The 19,462-nt window shown below is 39.1% G+C and overlaps 1 protein-coding gene across 1 annotated transcript in view; it reads left to right on the top strand.

Annotated features, from left to right (window-relative positions):
* raver2 (ribonucleoprotein, PTB-binding 2) overlaps positions 1 to 19,462 on the top strand; it is a 124,838-nt gene that overhangs the window by 54,833 nt on the left and 50,543 nt on the right. Inside the window, exons 5-14 of the mRNA XM_039691672.2 lie at positions 763 to 883; positions 1,651 to 1,733; positions 2,730 to 2,828; positions 3,326 to 3,431; positions 3,811 to 4,112; positions 8,824 to 8,935; positions 9,201 to 9,349; positions 16,113 to 16,214; positions 16,755 to 16,877; positions 18,147 to 18,344. Coding sequence (XP_039547606.2) covers positions 763 to 883; positions 1,651 to 1,733; positions 2,730 to 2,828; positions 3,326 to 3,431; positions 3,811 to 4,112; positions 8,824 to 8,935; positions 9,201 to 9,349; positions 16,113 to 16,214; positions 16,755 to 16,877; positions 18,147 to 18,344 — 1,395 coding nt within the window. The remainder of the gene's footprint in view (positions 1 to 762; positions 884 to 1,650; positions 1,734 to 2,729; positions 2,829 to 3,325; positions 3,432 to 3,810; positions 4,113 to 8,823; positions 8,936 to 9,200; positions 9,350 to 16,112; positions 16,215 to 16,754; positions 16,878 to 18,146; positions 18,345 to 19,462) is intronic.

Raw genomic sequence — 19,462 nt, 5'->3', positions numbered from 1 at the left:
ATGAAGATCTCTCTGATTTACATTACAATCTATGAGAATTGAATATTACTTTTTGGCCATATAAATATGAGCAACTGCTAGCCTGGTTAAAATCATTTCCAGAAGGACGTTGCGGATAGACCTAAAACCAATCTGAGCGATGAAGGAGATGGCATACTGTATGCAGAGCGAGTGTTGTTCTTTGCTCGGTTTTTAACAAAAAGGAAACATTCAAATTGCTTTAAAGAGTAGCTGATTCAAACGAGTAATGTTCGATGATGACATCCATTGTAATCTAGCCTTCAAAATCCCAGCGCTGTCGTCATCGTGTAAAGCCCACCCCAACGTTTCTGATTAGTGCTTCGATTTCGACGGATTGGAAATGGGCTTGAATGAGCTTTTTATGAATTTATCAATTTTTTTATGTCAGGCTTTACACGGTTATTCAGTTTTGTATATTCTAAACATCCTGAAGATATAATGCAGAAGTTGTATGGAACTTTTTATGTTGCAGGCGTTTATTTTTTTTAGGCGTTTAGTTTTTGTTTTGTTTTGTTTTTGGAGCGTCCACTTTTTTATGTAAAATAAATTGGCCTGCATATTCTTAAAAAAATACCTTTGTTTCCCACAGAAGAAAATATATCCCTTTAACTGAAGATACATGTATTACTTAAAATTATTTGATAATCTGTTAACAATAATAATTGCTTGGATATGCTTTTTTATTTATAATAAAATAATAAATTGTTGTTTTATCTTTGTCATATGTGTGTGCTACTGTAGATGTTGAGCAATAAGAAAGGTTTACTGCCTGAACCCAATCTGGCCCAGTTCCTCAACAGTATGACCAATCCTGCTGCTCTCCAAGTCCTTATGAGACCCTACCCCAACGCCAAACGAGGAGGTAACACACTCTCTCTCTCTCTCTCTCTCTCTCTCTCTCTCTCTCTCTCTCTCTCTCTCTCTCTCTCTCTCTCTCTCTCTCTCTCTCTCTCTCTCTCTCTCTCTCTCTCTCTCTCTCTCTTCTCTCTCTCTCTCTCTCTCTCTCTCTCTCTCTCTCTCTCTCTCTCTCTCTCTCTCTCTCTCTCTCTCTCTCTCTCTCTGTCTCTGTCTCTCTTAAATGGCTCTTTACTTATTATTAGCCAAATAATTTATTGAATATTCATGAGTAAAATGTTTAAGTACTTTTTCAGACAGAGCCAAAAATGTTTCCTGTGAGGATTGTAGTTTTTGAGATGAAATATCTCTCATGTCTCTGCATATGTGTGGGTGTGTGTGTGTGTGTGTGTGTAACAGTGATCACCATGGTGTAGATTCTGAGCAGATTTCTCCCCTTGATGAAAGCCTAATCATATATTAAAATGAACTTTTCATTGGGTGGGAGAATAAATGAGCTGAGGAAGAAGTGGAGGCCGGAGCTTATAGAGAACACACAATTACTACACTAAATATAGCACATGATTAAATGTTAAACTTCTCTACCTATTCCGGAGCAACTTGCCATTAGTACTGAAGCTGGATTTTTGGAATTACCAAATCAAAGGCTGCCAGTATCGACCACATACTTTCTGCTGTCCATCTCTCTTATTTTGAGAGCTTGCAAGCTCTTTTCACATGATTTCCTCTCTTATTTGTCCCACTCATTGGGTTTATCTAATGGTTTCCCACCAGGAAAGTTTGGGCGACCACACAATATCCCCTTCCTGCGTCCACCTCTGACTGCCGCGTTGCTACAGTTAGGAAAAGCACAGCAGGTACATGCTTTCTCTTTCACCCACAACACTGACTTAATGCTGATAGGGTGTTTCTTTAACTTTAGGCTCTTATGTTGTATATTTAAGGGTTGGATTTTATTCAAACTAAACATTTTTTAACTTCTTTCTTTTTGGAAACTTTTATAATGCATTCATCATTTACTTGTGCTACTTTCCAAATGCTTTATTATATATATATATATATATATATATATATATACCATTTCAGACTTAAACTGTAAAAATACAAAATTAGAAAAAAAAATTATTACTTTCTTAGGTCTATAATAACCTAAACAAATAATGTAATACAAATAAATCATTTCAGTATATATATTTTGAAAATAAAGTATTATGTATTATTATTAATAATTAATAATTATTTATTTATTTGTTAAATATGACTGTCCTTGAGTTCCTTGAGTGGAGTCCTTCCTTCCACCGCAATTTTGTTTATTGTGGTAGTTGTAAAAGTTGTTTTGAAAAGTTAATGTATTAATTTAACAAGAGAATAGGTGAAGTGCATGCTTAAAATTAGCTATATGGTAAATGTCACCTGTGAATAGAATATTTTAAAAATTGTTTATATAGAATACAATTTTTTTTTATAAATTGAATTGAATAGTAGTATGGCTGAAATGACATTAGTTCATGATGGTTCAGGGAGGGAGGAAAATGTCAAAATGACAGGATTCTGCTGTAATGCGTGCATATCTACTGTACTGTTGGACATTGTATGTAGATTGTCTAAACTAGTGAGAGTTTGAAAGGTTTATTTTAAGGGAGATTTATTTCAAAAAGTCCACAAAACAAAGGTGCTCATAGTTAAAGAAATAACCTTAAAGAAATACAGTTGCCGATCATTGATAAAAATGTTATAGTACAGCTAAGAATAACACCTTAGAGGGAAATATGTTATGATGAATAGGCAGCTACTTCACTGATAGATAGAAAAGAATGTATAGCAATCTATGTTTCTCTTTTTCTTTCATGCAGTCTGCCATTCTTGGAAACGGTCTTGTTCTGCAGAATCTTCTTCACATGCAGATGGCCCAACAACAGCTTTTACAGATCAAAGACAAGCAAATCACTAATGTGAGTGTCGGTGTGTGTGTGTGTGTTCACGTGTTTCAATGCCCATAACAAAAGAAATATATCACCACAGTACACTTACCAGAAAAATAATGCATGTTACAACAGCAGTCTAAATTGTGTCTTTTTGCAAGGATATTATTGGTTTGCATTAAATCCTTTTGTAAATAATGAGAAAACTGCAGTTTTTGTTCAGAAAGGCATTATTTATATTTATTTATATAAAGAAGTATTAGAACCATACATCCAGCTGGCATTTCTAATGCAAATTTGAGGTTCTGGTAAAAAAAAAATAATAAAGCCATCTGTGCTGAAAAAAGTATTTTAAAAAATAGCGCAATAATAATGCTGACAGAAATCTCCTTTAATGCATGTGTGTTTTGTCTTGGAATGTGCATTTTTGTAGCCATAATAATCTCATTTGTGTTTCACTTGCTTGTCATATGGCCTGACTGTTTTTGTTTTCCTCCTTCATCGATCTCTCTCTCATTTCCTACCAGGTCCAGGGTCTTTTAGGTGACCCATCTCGGCTGCTCTTGCAGAAAGTTCTGGGTCTTCGAACACAAGTTCCTCTGGGGAAGGGGTTGCTGGGAGATTCTCCCACAGGTGAGAGCTACTAGTCAACCTTGCAGACCTCAAGCCTGGCCCAGAGGTCTCATTCGCTACTGCAGGGAAAGACATTTGCATTGCAAATCCTCAAACAGTTTGAAAGCCCCACTATTAGCAGTGCAAGGCAGCCACTTCAATTAGTAGTTCTTTGTGCTTTTATACAGACGTGTGTCTGTTTGTGTATGCAAAGGCATTCATCAAAGCTTTAAACACGTTTGAAGAGTATGTCTTTGTGCAGGGTCATTTCTATTTGAATATCAGTGCCATGCAGGTGTTACAGTGAGAGATAAATTGAAATTCTAAACTATGAAGGTTTTCCAGAGTATGAACTGTATGCATTGGGTGCAAAAGTTTAACAAGGTTCTCTGGTTTTTAGAGTTGGGCCAAGACTCCTCTCCAGTCACATCCCAGGGTGGAAACTCTGGGGCTGGAATGGTGTCACATATACCTGGGCGTTCACATGCGAGTTCCGTCTCTGAACAGAACGGAGTCACTGCAACATGCCTGGCTCCGGAGAAACAACCTGCACCACCAGGAACCGCAGGGGGATCTTTAAGCTCCCAAACACAACTCCACAACTTCCTCTCTGGGATTAACACACCTTTGCTGGGGAGCACAACGCACAAAGCTCCAGCCAACCACCACAGTTTAAGTGTGCAGACTAGTACTGCCGTCACGGTGAGCTTGGTTGCTTTCTGCCTCTCCAGTTTCTCACCTCAAGACAAAAAATGACAAAATCTTAATGAGACTTAATGAGAATAATTCACTCAGGGTTCAAAAGGTGTAGCACGCACATCCAAAAACAATAAAACTGGGTGCTGGGCAGTAAGGTAGCAACAAAAGTAAACAATAAGTCCGCACACTAGAAGATGCTCCTAAGGCCGTGTGTCCACCAAAGCGTTTTTCCACGTGCCTGGCGTATGTTTTCAATTGTTTTCAATGGGAGCGCCACGTTTTTTAAACGCCACGAGCGTACCGAGGCGCTGAGTGTTTCTTTCACGCTGAAGCGCCGAGCGCCCGGCGTTTTTACTGGTCGCTGGGAGTTGAAAAATGCTTAACTTTGGATAAAACGCAGCGCTCATCACCGTCACTTTTTACCCAGCCGTCCAATCACAGTGGTGGAGGGGCGGGACTAATACCACACCGACCAACTGTCACAACATTCAACTGCTGCGGATATTCTGTATCATAGCAACGAAACGTCTCAACGGAAAAAACGCTGCGCTGCCAAAACGCTCTCAAGCGCCCAAAGCACGGCGTCTTCAGCGGAGCGTCTAGGTGGACACACGGCCTAAGAAAATTGAATGGTTGCTCACCACGTGTACATGTAACGTTTCGGGCCCAAGCCCTTCATCAGACATCGTTGTCTGCATGTCTACATGTACACGTGGTGAGCAACCATTACATTTTCTTAGGAGCATCTTCTGGTGTGCGGACTAATAATTCACTCAGGGTCACATGTACTAACGCTTTTGCGCCCACTTCAGACGTATTGGTTTCGCAAAGTGCGCATAAAACCATGGTGAGGTATGTACGAATGGGACGCAGAGATGAAAGACTGCCTGTCGCAGGAACTGAAAATGGCAAAATGCACTTTTTGTGCCATGCATATCCATTAATGGGATGGTCAAGGGGAAAGTGGGAGTGTCACATAAAGAAACGGGAGGGGAAGCGTAAAAAAGCGAATTCTCCGCCTCTTGATTGTGGCTGTGATTTTGAAAAAATGGTCAAAAAGGAAAATCACATACCCCACCTTTAAAAGCAGGTGTAATTGACCCTTCGCTAAGCCACGCCCGAAAACCGCCACTGGCCAATCATGTCTTAGCAACCGTAAATATACGCGGGAGGTCTGGCAAGCTTTCGAACGAGGGAGACATGCTGAAGCATTGTGCGTATGGATTGTGCACATCTGATACCGGTATACTAAAAGTTTGGACGGGGGAGAGGAATTGTTTTCCTTCCAGAAAATCTAAAAGCCAAGGGGAAAAATGATTGGCGTGATCTAGCGTCTATGTGCGAGACCCATTCACAACTACTGGTAAATGTCGACATGCTTAACAAAAACACCTATTGCTTGGAAATAGTGGCGGTTCTTTGGTCATAATGATAACGTAAAATAAGACGATAAAAGAGACAAGACAAAGGCTCAATGACATACTTTAAAATACAGTATATTTCAGCATTTTGTTAATCGACGTCCTACTAACGTTACCCCTTAGCCTACAAAGTAACTTAACCCAATCCGATCGCGGCTCTCCCGGTATTAGTGTTATTCCACAAGATTTATTGATAAGCTGTTTGATTTATAATTATTAAGATTATTTTCACATACCCTGCTGTGTATGAACATAGCTGTTCCTCAATTTGTGTTTCCCATTTGAACGGTCAGTGTATGAGGCGCTGCTGCTTGCGCTGGGACTATAACGTTAGGCTTTAACTTCAATTTTTAAGAAATTATTCTCTAATCGGTTGCATAAAATGTCGTGAATATATCCCTCGAATGCATACTGTAGTCCCTTTTGTCTTGCTCTCTCAAATATTTCACTTGTTCGCCGAAAATTACTAATTATCTCATTGAAATGTTTGATACCGGGTGCATCCACACTATAATAGATGGGCCAGCCGCGAAAGCTTGACAGGCGTAGCAACAGTAACTAGGGAGGGCGGGGCTTAGCGAAGGGTCAATTTAGGAAGCGGGTTTCCTGGCATATGCCTCCTGGTAAAATGGCAGCAGTAATTCGAGCAAGACGAAGACATAGGCTAAGTAGATGAGCTGAAAAGATTTTTGCCACAAGAATCACTTTTTCAGTTGAGTGAAAACAAAATCATTAAACTTTACAGATTAAGCAGCTACGCAATATTACAGTTACTGGAAGAAATCAAAGATGACATTGAATCTCCGACTCAGTGTTCACATTATATTCCAGCAGTTGTGAAACTCCTCACTACATCACAACTATTGGCATCAGGATCATTTCAAACGGTCATAGCATCAGCAGTGGGAATATTGCAGTCTGGACTCTGCCGTATCATAGTGCAAGTACTTGACGAACGCAATTTACGGTATAGTGGGTGGGGACAGGCGCTGATTACCTGATGAACTGCAGGTTTGGTACATAACACCAACACTGCGGTTTCACATCAAGCGCTTTCTGTGTCTTGGCCATTACGCTATTAGCGCTTTGTTCGCAAATGTACGTACATCTGGCCCTCAGACTTTAAAATTTTGTCTTAATTTACTCACATTTTTGTGTTGTTCAAAAACCGTATCCAATGGAGATACAAGGTTTAGTCACATGCTCTTTTTAATACTTTTAATTAGTTAAATATTTGCAAAACCCAGAGTGATCAATAGTAATGAATAATGAAAAAAATATGGAGATTTCCGCCTAACAGTGGTGAAATATTTATAATTTACATTTAATTTATAGTTAATTATATACAAAATTCATAATTTGATTCAAAAAGGAAACATGCAATGGATCAAAACTAAAGACTTCTGCATTTGTTAGAAAAGATTCTATATTTATAATTATTCTAAGTATTTTACAGTATATATACACACAACATCTAAGGGGGTACACTTTTACACTTTGAACACTCAGTACAAGCACACACTCGACTCGCTTATACCGTACTTGTGATTCTGTCTCAAGTGCTTCTGTCGACCTCCTCGAACTCCAAGATTTCCATTGTTCTGTCTGGAGGTGTCTTTATTCAGACGCAAGCACTCAGCCACCTTGTAGAGCTCAGAACAGACTCTGACAGAGTTCTGAGCCCTAATGACAGACCACTAGTGCTGCAGGCTCTGATTACTCGTGCATTACTCTACACAGGCTAATGGAGAGCTCTGTCTTCTGTGACTGGATTAGAGATGAATACCAGACTCTCTGCCAGTACTTTTCCATTTCATTCCTTCTCTTGCATTGCTGTTTATTTGTGAAATCTGTGAAAGAAAAAGCAAAGATTTTTAAAGGAATATCTTCTGTGGAGAAAAATGGAGATTTAGATAGAGAATTTTCCTTACATGACATCCCTATTGTATATATCTATTTATCAATAACATATAGTAATATATACTATATGTATATAGTACATATAGTAATACATTGTACAATAGCTGATAGATTTTAAAATGGATAGTTCTGGTCCTTGATGCTGATTGGTCATTAGCCATGTTTACTTACTATCACACCATATCCTAACCAGAACTCCAGCAACAAGAAATTTGTCTGTCCACACCAGACGCGATACGACACGAGTTAAAATCAATCAAAAATCACTTCTAATCAGAAGAGCGTGTGGACGGAGTCTCTCTATAAGAGAGATTGTGTTGTATTGTGAATATAGTGTTGTGTATTATAATTGATAACCAATAATAGCTCACTTTTCACAAATACCGGTCCTTTAAAGGAACACAGAGAATTTTTGGGACTTTAGCATATTCACCGTAACCCCCAAAGTTAGATAAGTCCATACATACCTTTTTCATCTCCGTGTGTACTGTAACTGTGTCTGACACACCCACTGCTAGCCCAGCTTAGCACAAAGACTGGATGTAAATGGCTCCAGCTAGCATACTAATCCCAATAAGTGACAAAATAATGCAAACATTTTTCTATTTACATGCTGTTGAAACATCATTGGTATTACCTGGTCTCCAGTGTTTATTGTCACAGCTTTTTACAATACAGCGAACACCCATGATTGTAAATTATGCTTTTACTATCTAGTAACTGCTGACTTTATTACTCTAACTCTGAACGAACTCTCTACTCCTCACCACAGTGCATCTCAGGTGCTGCGGTAATCACTCCGCCCAAGTAGCAGTACTTCGCCTTCTGAGAATATAGTTCCCAATATTTATATGGTTAAAAGATGACTGTGTCTCATATATGACCTTGTTATTTGTACACTCTGTGACTCTACAAAAATCGGAAAATGTTTGCGTTATTTTGTCTCTTATTGGGATTAGTATGCTAGCTGGATCCATTTACATCCAGTCTTTGTGCTAAGCTAGGCTAGCGGTGGGTGCGTAGACAAAGTTACAGCACGCACAGAAATGAAAAGGCTATGAATGGACTTAATCTGTTAATTCTGGGGGATACGGTGAATAAGTCCCAAAAAGTTGGCATGTTCCTTTAAAATCAATTTGCATTCAATTTTCCACTGCATTATATATTTCTGAATAATCAGTTTCAAGTACATCTAGCAAATATATTGCAAAAGATCGTTCATGTTATCTGTATGTTTTGAGAAGTAATGGACATTTCAGTCTCACTGTGTGATCTATATGTGAGCAACTCGGTGATGTACCAGATTAGCATCTAAATGAACTGTAGCATATTGTTTTGCTGCTCTTCTAACATTTTTTAACCTCTTTCTGTAGAGTCAGTCCAGTTGTCAGACATCTCTGTTGGGAGATCCTCCTAAAGAAGTGAAGTTGCCATCCAACCCGTATCTAAACCTGGCTAGTGTGCTTCCTGGAGTGGTACTACAAGGTACGTGCACGATCAAAACGGCACACACTGAAGATGACTCACTTCTGCCAGACCTTGGAATGTATCTCTTCTCTGTCAGCTCTCTGTTTTCAACTATAATATTTACAGTGTACGGCTGTCTTGTCTCTCCTTGCTCAAGGCCACAGCCAGATGGGCTGCAGCCCACTCCAGCAGAGAAGATAAAGACTGTCTGTATGAGAGATGTTCTAAATAGGTGTCCCTGAACAGGCTATGATTTACATCAGTATTTTTGTGTCTCCTTTAGCACCCTGCAACAGTAAACCTCAGACTGTGCAGGCGCACACTGGGACATACAGCGCAGTCCTGCCGCCTAACACCCACCCACCCAGTCAATACAGCACAGAGACCACTCCTGCAGAATACACTCAACAGTACGCTCAGCAATACACACAGGTAACTACAACACCTGCAATACAACTGTGAAAATGCACACATATTGTTTTTTTTTTCTTTTTTAACTTTTTGTTCATTGAAGAATCTTGACAACTATTTTTGTTGAACCCTGGATAGTTTTAGCAGCACAACTGTTTTCATTATTGATAATAACAAAACATATTTCCTGAGCAAGAAATCAGCATATTAGAATGAATCAGCATATGACAAAAAGTGAAAAGTAAAAGTGGTAAATTGATCAATAACAGAAAAAATCTCCTGACATCACATTCGGAATACACTGGAATAGGCTACATTGCAATGGATTGGTTAGAAACACTGTAATCGATTGTGATTAAATTACCACAAAGTCAGTTTTTTCAGTAGGTACAACAAAAAACATCAGCTTAAGTCAGTTGAAAATTTTTAAATAAAATATCAAAAATGTATTCATCTAAATTTAAAAACTACTGAAAAAGGTTCCTCACCTCTCTTTTCTTTTTGCTAGATGTGCTTCTCTTACAGTCGGGTAATTTTAAATGCGCTCCCTGTGTCATGCTAAATTCTCAGTCCAACTTTATATTAAGTGTCTTTAACTAGCATGTACTAACGTTGAAATAAATAATTTGATACAATGGACTTATTGAGTACATTCTACTTATATTTAAAAAATGCCTGCTTATTATATCTGTAGTAATTTCTGTAAATATATCTATAATTACACGGTTGGCCCTACCCCTTAAACCTAACCATATCACCAAACGTGTCTCTAAACCTTACTGGTATCCCACCTCAATAGCAGCAAGTGTTTTGTAAAACAACATGAACAAGTACATCACACCTAACAATTATTTTGATGCGAGTACATAGTAAGTTAAATACACCTGACTTCCTGGTTGCACCACCTGACTTTTGAATATCATTTTACATTGAACAAGCTTCTACTTGGATGCCTATATTAGCTTTTGCTTGTGCTAGCTAAATTGTAAGTTCATACATATCTTTTTTTAATACAATAAATAAGTTTATGATAAAATAGCATTTTCCTTGTTTTACATTGGTTGTACCACTGACATGTAAAGTGTACCAATACCCATATTTTAAAGTAGGAAAGGATCAATTGCGGTTCTCTGGATGATGCATATTAAATTGTCAATTCATAATAAAATTTGCACCTGACATTAATTGGTGAAAAAATGTTTTAGCTGTTTAAAGCTTTAAAACTACTGATATTTATAAAATGCGTTTATATGAAAGTGTTTAACATTAAATTATTCTTATTACTAAAACAAAATTTTTTAATAGTTTTCTTAGTCTTAGTCCATGTTCATTTGTGGTTGCTCCACCTTGCATTTTAGGAATTTAAGATACCAAAACATAAAATAATATTTATTATTTGAATGTACTGAAAATGTATTCAAATTTTTACATTTTTATAGAATAAAGGGATATGAATTTAATCAAATTATTTTGATTTAATGCAATTGGACAAAAATATGCATTGATCATTTTATTGACCCAGAACGTTCTTTAGAGTACAGTAGCTATAATTTTGTTAATGCTGGTTCACACGGGACGATTTTAAAATTGTCGGCCGATTTTCCAAACCTAAGAGACCCCACACACAGCGATAAAAAAATCAAGGGTCTAACAGTTTTGGTAGTACAGTGTGTGGTGCGCAGCCACACGGCAAAATCAACACATCACACATGAACCAATTTGACTCCCGAGCATTCCTAGGTCAGACGGAAAATCTCGCAAAATCCCTCGAGATCAAACGTGACTTCAGAGTAAACAATCATGGTGGACCAAGAGGATGCAGTGGCGATAGTGTGTAGTTTGTTTTTAACGGGGAAAAAAAGCGTCCACCGGACATTCTGGTGCGCTATACCGCCGAGTGCCGGCTGTTTTGATTTTGTTTCTCGCCGGTGCTTCCTCTACGCCTCGTCACCTCGCTTTCTGATTGGCTACATGCCACAGTTCACAGGCTGCGTGTTCGTTCGTCCCCGGGGGACACCACACACAAGGAGAAATCGGGCCAAAACAATCCAACATGTTGGATATCCCCAATTTGAGATCGGAGCGGTCGCGGCATCCTTCCGAGCAGACGAGAGCAGTCTTAACACACCACACATGGCAGGAATATCTGAGCAGATGATTTTACGATAATCGGAGCATCCTTAAGATTGTCGGAAGGGGTGAATCGGGGCTAAAATAGGGCTAATAATCCTGCCGTGTGAACCAGCCTTTAGCTAGATAACAGTTACATCACTGGCACAGATGCAGTCACTGGTCTGTTTCTTTTTCTTTTCTTGTTTTTCTCTCTTTTTTTGATGGAGTTAGGATTGTGATCTTGTGCATCAGAACAGAGTATTTGATAATTGTGGAATACAGACATTGACAGTCAGAGAAAGGAAGAAATCCCAGTGTTCACTGCAACCATCAATCTGTCTCGCTCTTAGCCCACTCTCTCAAGTCTTTTCTCCCCCAATTTATCCCCCACAACTCCTCTCTCTAACACAGGTTTCCACTGAGCCCCAGATTTGACAGCGAAAACCAGAGAGAGCGAAAGAAAGTAAACAATTCTGCCATATGCCCAGCTGTTCAATAGAGATAGATGGGTCTATACGGAATAAAGAAAAATGTTCAAAACAGAACAAAAAGAGTTCCATCAGAATGGATCTGTAGTGCACCACCGTGTCCTAGGCAAATGATTCCTTCTATTTAAATCAGATTTTTTGTTTGCCCCAACTGAGCTTTTTGTTTATTGCTTGGTTTCTGTTTCTGCTTCGGTGCGCACTGTAACCCTCGCAGTAAAATCTCATTGGCCCCAAGTCCCATTTCACATTAAACTTCAAATATCTGTTACTACACTGACAAATTGCTACTCACTCGAAACTTGTCGGATCATACCTAGTTTGGACCGAGGAGGTTTGTTATAAGCTAACTGTCAGCAACTGGCTCGGCTCACCAAAAAACCCCTGAATTATGGGATTTAAATGCCATCTTCGCTCATGGGCACTCAGTTCTGGGCATATACGTTTTAGAGCCAATAGCCTGAGCCATAAATGCCACTTGACTAATTACTTAGAAAGACGACATCATGTCGAATGCTGATTATCTGAACCACATGGCACACAGTTACAAGTCCTTCACCTATTGACTTTCCAGAAATGTGAAAGGCAGCAAATAGGTACCTGAAAAAAAGCCCTCCAAAGATTAGTTTTAGTAATTTAAGTTAGTTGCCAAGGCAACATTTCTAATATTTTTATTTCAGCTTTATTTCAATAAATTTTTGAAAGTTTTGTTAATAGTTTAAGTTTTTGTTAACAATAACAACACTTATGGGGCTCTATCTTGCATCCGGCGCAAATGAATTTATACAGAAACGCATGTATCATTCCTATTTTGCACCCGCGCAAAGCGGGCTTTTCCCTCCACAGACGTACGTTGGTAAACTAGGGAATGAACTTGCACTCCCTGGGCGGGTTAGAGCAAAAAAGGAGACGTGTTTTGGCGCAAACTTTCCTTGGTGCTATTTTGCAGTTCTAGAAAACAATTGCGCCACTGACCAGAAAAAACCTGGTCTAAAGTCAGTGGTGCGTTACGCGTTGTTCATAATGCTATTTTAAGCGCGCATGGTTGGCCATAATGTAACGGGTGCACAACGCGCATAGACTTTGATTCTCTCATCAACACAGATGCAGCAGTTTTTATGTTTCCAAATCATACATTATAACAAGGAAAATATTAACACATGAGGGAAATCATTGTGGTGTCAATGAAGACGTAAACTCCCACACTTGTTTAACCGACGCTGATTTTGGGTGGGTTTCTCCCATCCTCATACAACGTCACTTCTGTCTTTCACTGCCCTGACAAGAACGTCGGTCTCCTTGGCTGTGAACGCTCCTGGTGTGTGCCTGATAAATTCACCATAATAATAACAACAATCCCCCATGCAACATGCGCACCTCTTAAAGGGTATGTTGGATGACGCTCTGATTGGTTTTTTCACGTTACGCCCAAACCACACCTATGAATAATGAAGCTATTTCAGACCAACCCCTTTTAAACTTGCGTCGGGCACAAGAGTCATTTATCCCGCCGGTAAAATAACAACAGTGCCCAAGACCCGCCCACAAAGTTACTTGCGCTTCGCGCTTGATACTTGCATTTCAGATCGTTAAAATAGGACCCATGGTGTAGTTACGGCATCTACTGGCTAACTGGCCAAAGCTAACCAGCCAAACTCAAACCCCTGGTTAGGACACGGTGCTTTCACAGAGATGCAGGTTCGAATCCACCCTGTGTCATGTTCTGATTCCCATCGCCCTTCTTTCTACCCAATGATATCCTGCCACTGCACTGTTCTGTCAAAAACTTGTGAAATGAATTACAAATCAGAATGTAAAGATTTCAGCAGACACAGAGGAGAGGAAAATGTGCTCCAGGAGAGGATGAGAGGGAAGCAGAAAGAGTTCCAATTCCTCCCACAGTCTCTCAGATTCATTCCAGTGTCTTTAGGGTGATCCCTACTCATTCTCTGGTGGAGAGTTTGGAGGGGAAGAAATTTTAGTAGGATTGAACGGCTTAAATGTGGGTCTCCCTCTCATTACTGCCGGCGTTCCTATGACAATACGAGAAGGAGTGGGTGAGAGTTGGAGGGAGAGAAGGGGGAGTGAGAGATGCAGAGGGGGAAGACAGGAGGGAAGAGGAAGATTGGCTGCGAGTTGTCTGTCCCATCTGGTCGCACACTCCCACACACTCCACCAGCTTTGGTGAAATGAGACAGTGAGCTTCACGCTGTAGGTGTCCAGAGAGAAAGAGAGCATGGGAATGGTGAAAGGAGTGATGGGAATGAGATGAGAAGGAAAAGATATATTAAGGGATTGGTATAAGAGAAAGCTAGCGAAAAGGATTAGGCTTAAGGTTAGATGGAGAGATGAGATGAAGACGAAAAAAGGAAGCAGCTCAGGAGATACAATGCAATGCAAAGAGATAAAATGTAGTCAGTGTCATATAGAGTCATGTAGATGGACATGTGTATTCAGCAGTGTATTATTCAGTCCCCTTTGATGCTTATTCTGAATAGAGAGGAATATGTTGTTTGAAATAAGTTGTCTACATGGAAAGCTGGGTAAGCCAACCCTGATCCTGGAGGGCTACGCTCCTGCAGACTTCCGTTCCAACACCTGCTCCGACACACCTTCCTGTTATTTTCAATAATCCTGAATACCTTAATTAGCTGTTTTAGGTTTGTTTAATTGGAGTTGGAGCAAAGCAGTCTACCCCTGTCATTGGTGCTCGAGGATATCTATTTTCGTTTCTAGTTTCTCCTACAAAACTCAATATTTCTGAAAGATTCAATGCCATGAACCATGAATCCCCAAAATCTTCTTACCCAGAAACACTCCATTTTGGTGGTGGAAATGATTTCCAGCCCAAAAATAGCCCAATGTGCTTTTCACCAGACGACACTGGAATTCTCAACTGAATTTGTATGTCTGGGGGGTGTATTGGGGGTGTTAGAGCATCAAAATCTTACTTAAGAGGGTGGAAATCAACCTGCAGAATTTTTTTTTTACCCGCGGCAACAACTTAAAAGTAGCCCAATTCCCTGGACACTGACCACTGGAGCCACCCTGTACCTAAGCACACATTCTTTGCCTGATGGACTCCTGAAAAATCCTATAAAGTTAGAAAACTGTTGCCATTTTGTTGTATAGTCAGTGAATAGACTGGTTATGTCATCTGAGGTTGCGACCAAAGTCAGTGAGAAATGTCAGTAAAGGCTCAGAAACACCAAACCGACATCAAAGAACTAGTGGCAACAAAAGCCGACTGTGGTGTCGCTTCTCGACATATACTTCAGGGCCAAAAAGTTGCAATAATTTGAAATAACTCTCTTCTCTGTAAGGTTTGCTTTGGGAAGCTGTTTCGAACTCCTGAAATGAACTTTGTTTTGGCCTGATTTTGTTGGAAATGTATAATATATTATATGCCCCCATATACTAGTGTATAACGCTAGTATATGGGGGCATATAATAAGTAAAAAAAAATTCCTAGTTAATACCACTAACAAGGCTCAAAATAGCCCCACACTAACAGAGTAACATAATGAGGGTCCCTACATGCAAAACGAAGCATTGAGAACTTTGTAAGTGTACAGACCGTTTAATAAGAAGATATTTTATAAAGACAGTCCACTTCGTGTATACAGGCGGCGCCATCTTTAGAAAACAGTCTCGATAAGTCGCACCACAAACGACATGCCAAGTGAGCTGAAATGTATGAAGTTCAGCAGACTTCTGAACTCTATGAGCGGCGTTCGTGGTTCGACTTGTCAAGACTGTTTTCTCCTGCCTGTAAACACGAAGGGAACTGTCTTTATAAAGTATCTTCTTATTAAACGGTCTATACACTTACAAAGTTCTCAATGCTTTGTTTTGCATGCAGGGACCCTCATTATGTTACTGTGTTAGTGTGGGGCTATTTTGAGGCTTGTTAGTGGTATTAACTAGCGATTTCGTTTTACTTATTATGCCCCCATATACTAGAGTTATATGCTAAACAGTTTTAGAGATAAAACTCTTTACATTCGATTATCATGAAAACAAATCTCAGAGAACGGTCGACAAGGTACCAATGTTTTATTAGACCAATGGTTCATTTTGTGCCGGAGTTCTCCTTTAAGACAGTCAAGACGTGTTTGATTCCTATATAGATCACAGTTATAGCTGTCTGACTGTATTTTATTCTGATCTGTGTCTCTGTGTGACAGGAGGCCATGCAGCAGTGGTACCAACACTACCAAGCACAGACCTACGGAAACACAAGCCAAGAGACGGCCGCAGTTACTGAATGCGCAAAAGAGCAACCTCAGGTAAACACACATACCAAAGGGACAATACTATAGTAAAGCGCCCATTTTACAATTTATTTTCCTACAAAAAAAAAAAAACAACAACCCTGAAATGGTCTACATTGTCTCGTTGAGGAAAACCACATAATACGCATTCTAAATAATATCTTTATGAAAATGAAAAAAAAGTTTAAAGCAGGATTTCCTTAACTTGGGTTCGCAAACTTCTTGAAAGTTTGTGAGGAAACTGCAGGGAGTCTGTGAGTTGATGAGAAACTAATAATGAATTCAATCATAAAATATAAATAAATAAAACATTTACTTAAATTATCTTAAAAGATTACTTGATGTCTCATTTACTGACATCAGAAAGCCATGGTGTTTATTATTAAAGTATTAACATCTCATGTGGCACTTTTTAGGTCAAAGGGGTTCTACTAACAAAAAGAAGTTTGAGTTAGGGGATAGAAAATATCATGAACTCAGGAGGAAAACAATAGAAGTCAATGGAAAGTCCCCACCATGATAACAAATGTGTTTTTGTGTCTTTTTGTGTCACAGGTGGTGGTCACCTCCTCGTATGGAGACTACAGTTCCTACATGCATGCTGTCAATCAGTACTATTCTCAGACGCAGATGAGCCAGTCAGCTGCTCAAGTCTACCAGCACCGAGATGTCAGCAAGGTACTGTACACTACACAGACACACTGAAACACGTTGTGCTTAATCATGCTCACTTTACAGTGTACATCCCTGTCACTCTCATAGACTACAGACTAAAAGGGGATTAAACTGTGCAGAAATACACATATACACTGCAGCAGAAATGCTAAAACAGTTAACATGCTGCCCAAACTACTCCAGCTGTAATTCTTCTGACAGATTTCAGGAAAGTCAAAAGCCTCCACTTCCACTAAGTGTTTCGGGGCTGACATGGTAGGGCCTCTCTTTATGACGGATCACTCTTTGACTTACCGCAGATAGTTCATGCTGTCACAGACCAAAATAGATCAGAAATTAGACTTTCATTTCTCTATATGCATATACACTATATAAACTGTATGCATTCAGCAACACTAAAAATCTGTACTGATTGTTTTTCCTACCATAATAGCATGCATATGAAACCAAGAATAAAAACAAAAAAATGTTATTATACAATTTATATGATATTATTAAGCTTAAAATTACTGTTTTCTATTTTAATATACTATTGTAATAATATAATTTATCCATGTGATGGAAAAGCAACATTTCAAGCAGACATTACCTCAGTCTTCAGTGTCACATGAACCTTCAGAAATCATTCTAAAATGCTGATTTGGTGCTCGAGAAACATTACAGTTGTGCTTCTTACTATTTTGGTGGAAAAATGTGATGCATACATGCTGAATAAAAGTATAAATATAGTAATAAAAGTATTAATTACTTGAATGGGGTGTGAATAAGTCTATAGACATTGAATACCTTTTTCACATTGAATTCTCATTTACAGTAAACTAAAACATTTCAGAATACATTTGCTTTAATAGTAGCAGCACTTGAGCTGCATGCATTTTTTTTTTGTTCTACAGTCACAATTTTTTTTTTTTTTTTGAATGATGGCTTAGAAATAGTGCAGTCTTAAAAAAATCCACAATATACTGTATATACATATTTTGGTGTGGTAGTAGTCTTTCTTAATGTGTGTGTTGGTGGTATCTGTGTTGGGTGTATGAGCTTATGTAAATGTGGTGGCAGGTGGTATTACAGGTCAGAGACACATTCCTCACTTAGTCTCATGACACTCTTAGGACATGAGATCCTGTTGAAAACACTCAATCACTCCTCAGCACAGCAGCTGGGTCGATGTGTGTGTGTGTGAGAGAGAGAGCTGTAATTTGAATAGTGTGTGTGTTGCATTTGGATAGATACAGCATAAATGTTTGATGATATCTCCGTGTCTCTCAATAGGAGGTGGAGGTGGTGAAGACCCCCTTGAGTGCACCTTTGCACACCTCTCTGAATGGCAGTGCTCAGACCCTGCTGCCCACCTACAGTGCCCTTCCCATCATGCCAGGCTTTATCACACCGACACACACGCACACGGCCAGCCCTGCCACACACACGCCCGCTGTACCCACAGCCAACGACTGGAACAGCTACTATTATGTGAGTGTGTGTCTTTCTTCATAAAGTGTGTGTGAGGCAAAGAGAACTTAGACAAACCACATAGCATGAGACTGTCTGAAATACACAAGTTAGGACTAAAACAGACTAAATATATCATTTTAAATGAAATGGTTAAGGAGCTGTCACATTAATGAAAATTTGGTGAAATTTTGGAGGGGAAAAAAGGTCAGTTGTCCATTATCAATAGTATAGCGATGCATGACACATAACTTACTCATCTTAAGTCACTTCCAAACTAGGTTTCCATAGTAGAGCAAAAAAAAACATTTTACATTTCCCAATTTCAATCATGTGAAAACGAAAGGACACCCTATTTAATTCTATGATTTTACGCATAAGGACAATAAAAAGAAAGCATCTTCTTCTTGTTAGGTCTTCAAAATTTAAGTAAATACATCTTCAGTTGAACAACAACATGACATATTACACCTTGTCATTATTTATTTAACAAAACGAGGCCAAAATAGAGAAGCCATGAGTGATAAACTAAGCACACCCTCACTGCTTCCACAGGAAATAAGCGGGTAAGTAGCTGTCAGGGTGTCTACTTACCAGATTCCTTTGATTAGTTTATCATCAGCAAACATGACCAACTGCAAGTTTTGCGTACGCAAAACGTTGCGTACGCACAAAATGGGCATAGAAATATGCGTACGCATTTTTCCACGCGCACATCGGGATTTATAAAAAATAAACTTGGCGTAAATAAGTGCGCACCGTAAGGATGCTCTTGACCGTGCGTACGCACTCTTTTAGAAGATTATAGGTTTTGGCGACACCGAAGGTGAGCTGGAGTCAAATGTCTTTTTGCTTACTATTAGACAAAGAATCTAAAGAAAATTATACATCTGCAGAAAGATAATACAAATATATTTTCACAAACCTATGACACTTGAAGCAAACGTCCATCCCTTCTTAAATGACCGCTCCAGCACGCGCGTTGGGCCGTTTGGTGAAACTGACGCACATATAGCATAATCTAACGGCAGATGGAGTAAAACCGTAAATCTTCATTATGAGTCCAAATCATAAATACAGTCCATATTCACAATAACAGTTTAAATAAATAAGAAAATGGTTTAAACTATGTTTTACTT

The sequence above is a fragment of the Pimephales promelas genome, chromosome 8 (assembly GCF_988280905.1).
Source record: "Pimephales promelas chromosome 8, fPimPro1.hap1.1, whole genome shotgun sequence".
NCBI lineage: Eukaryota > Metazoa > Chordata > Actinopteri > Cypriniformes > Leuciscidae > Pimephales > Pimephales promelas.
Note: the sequence above shows the minus strand (reverse complement) of the source record. Positions and strands in the feature narration are given on the sequence as shown.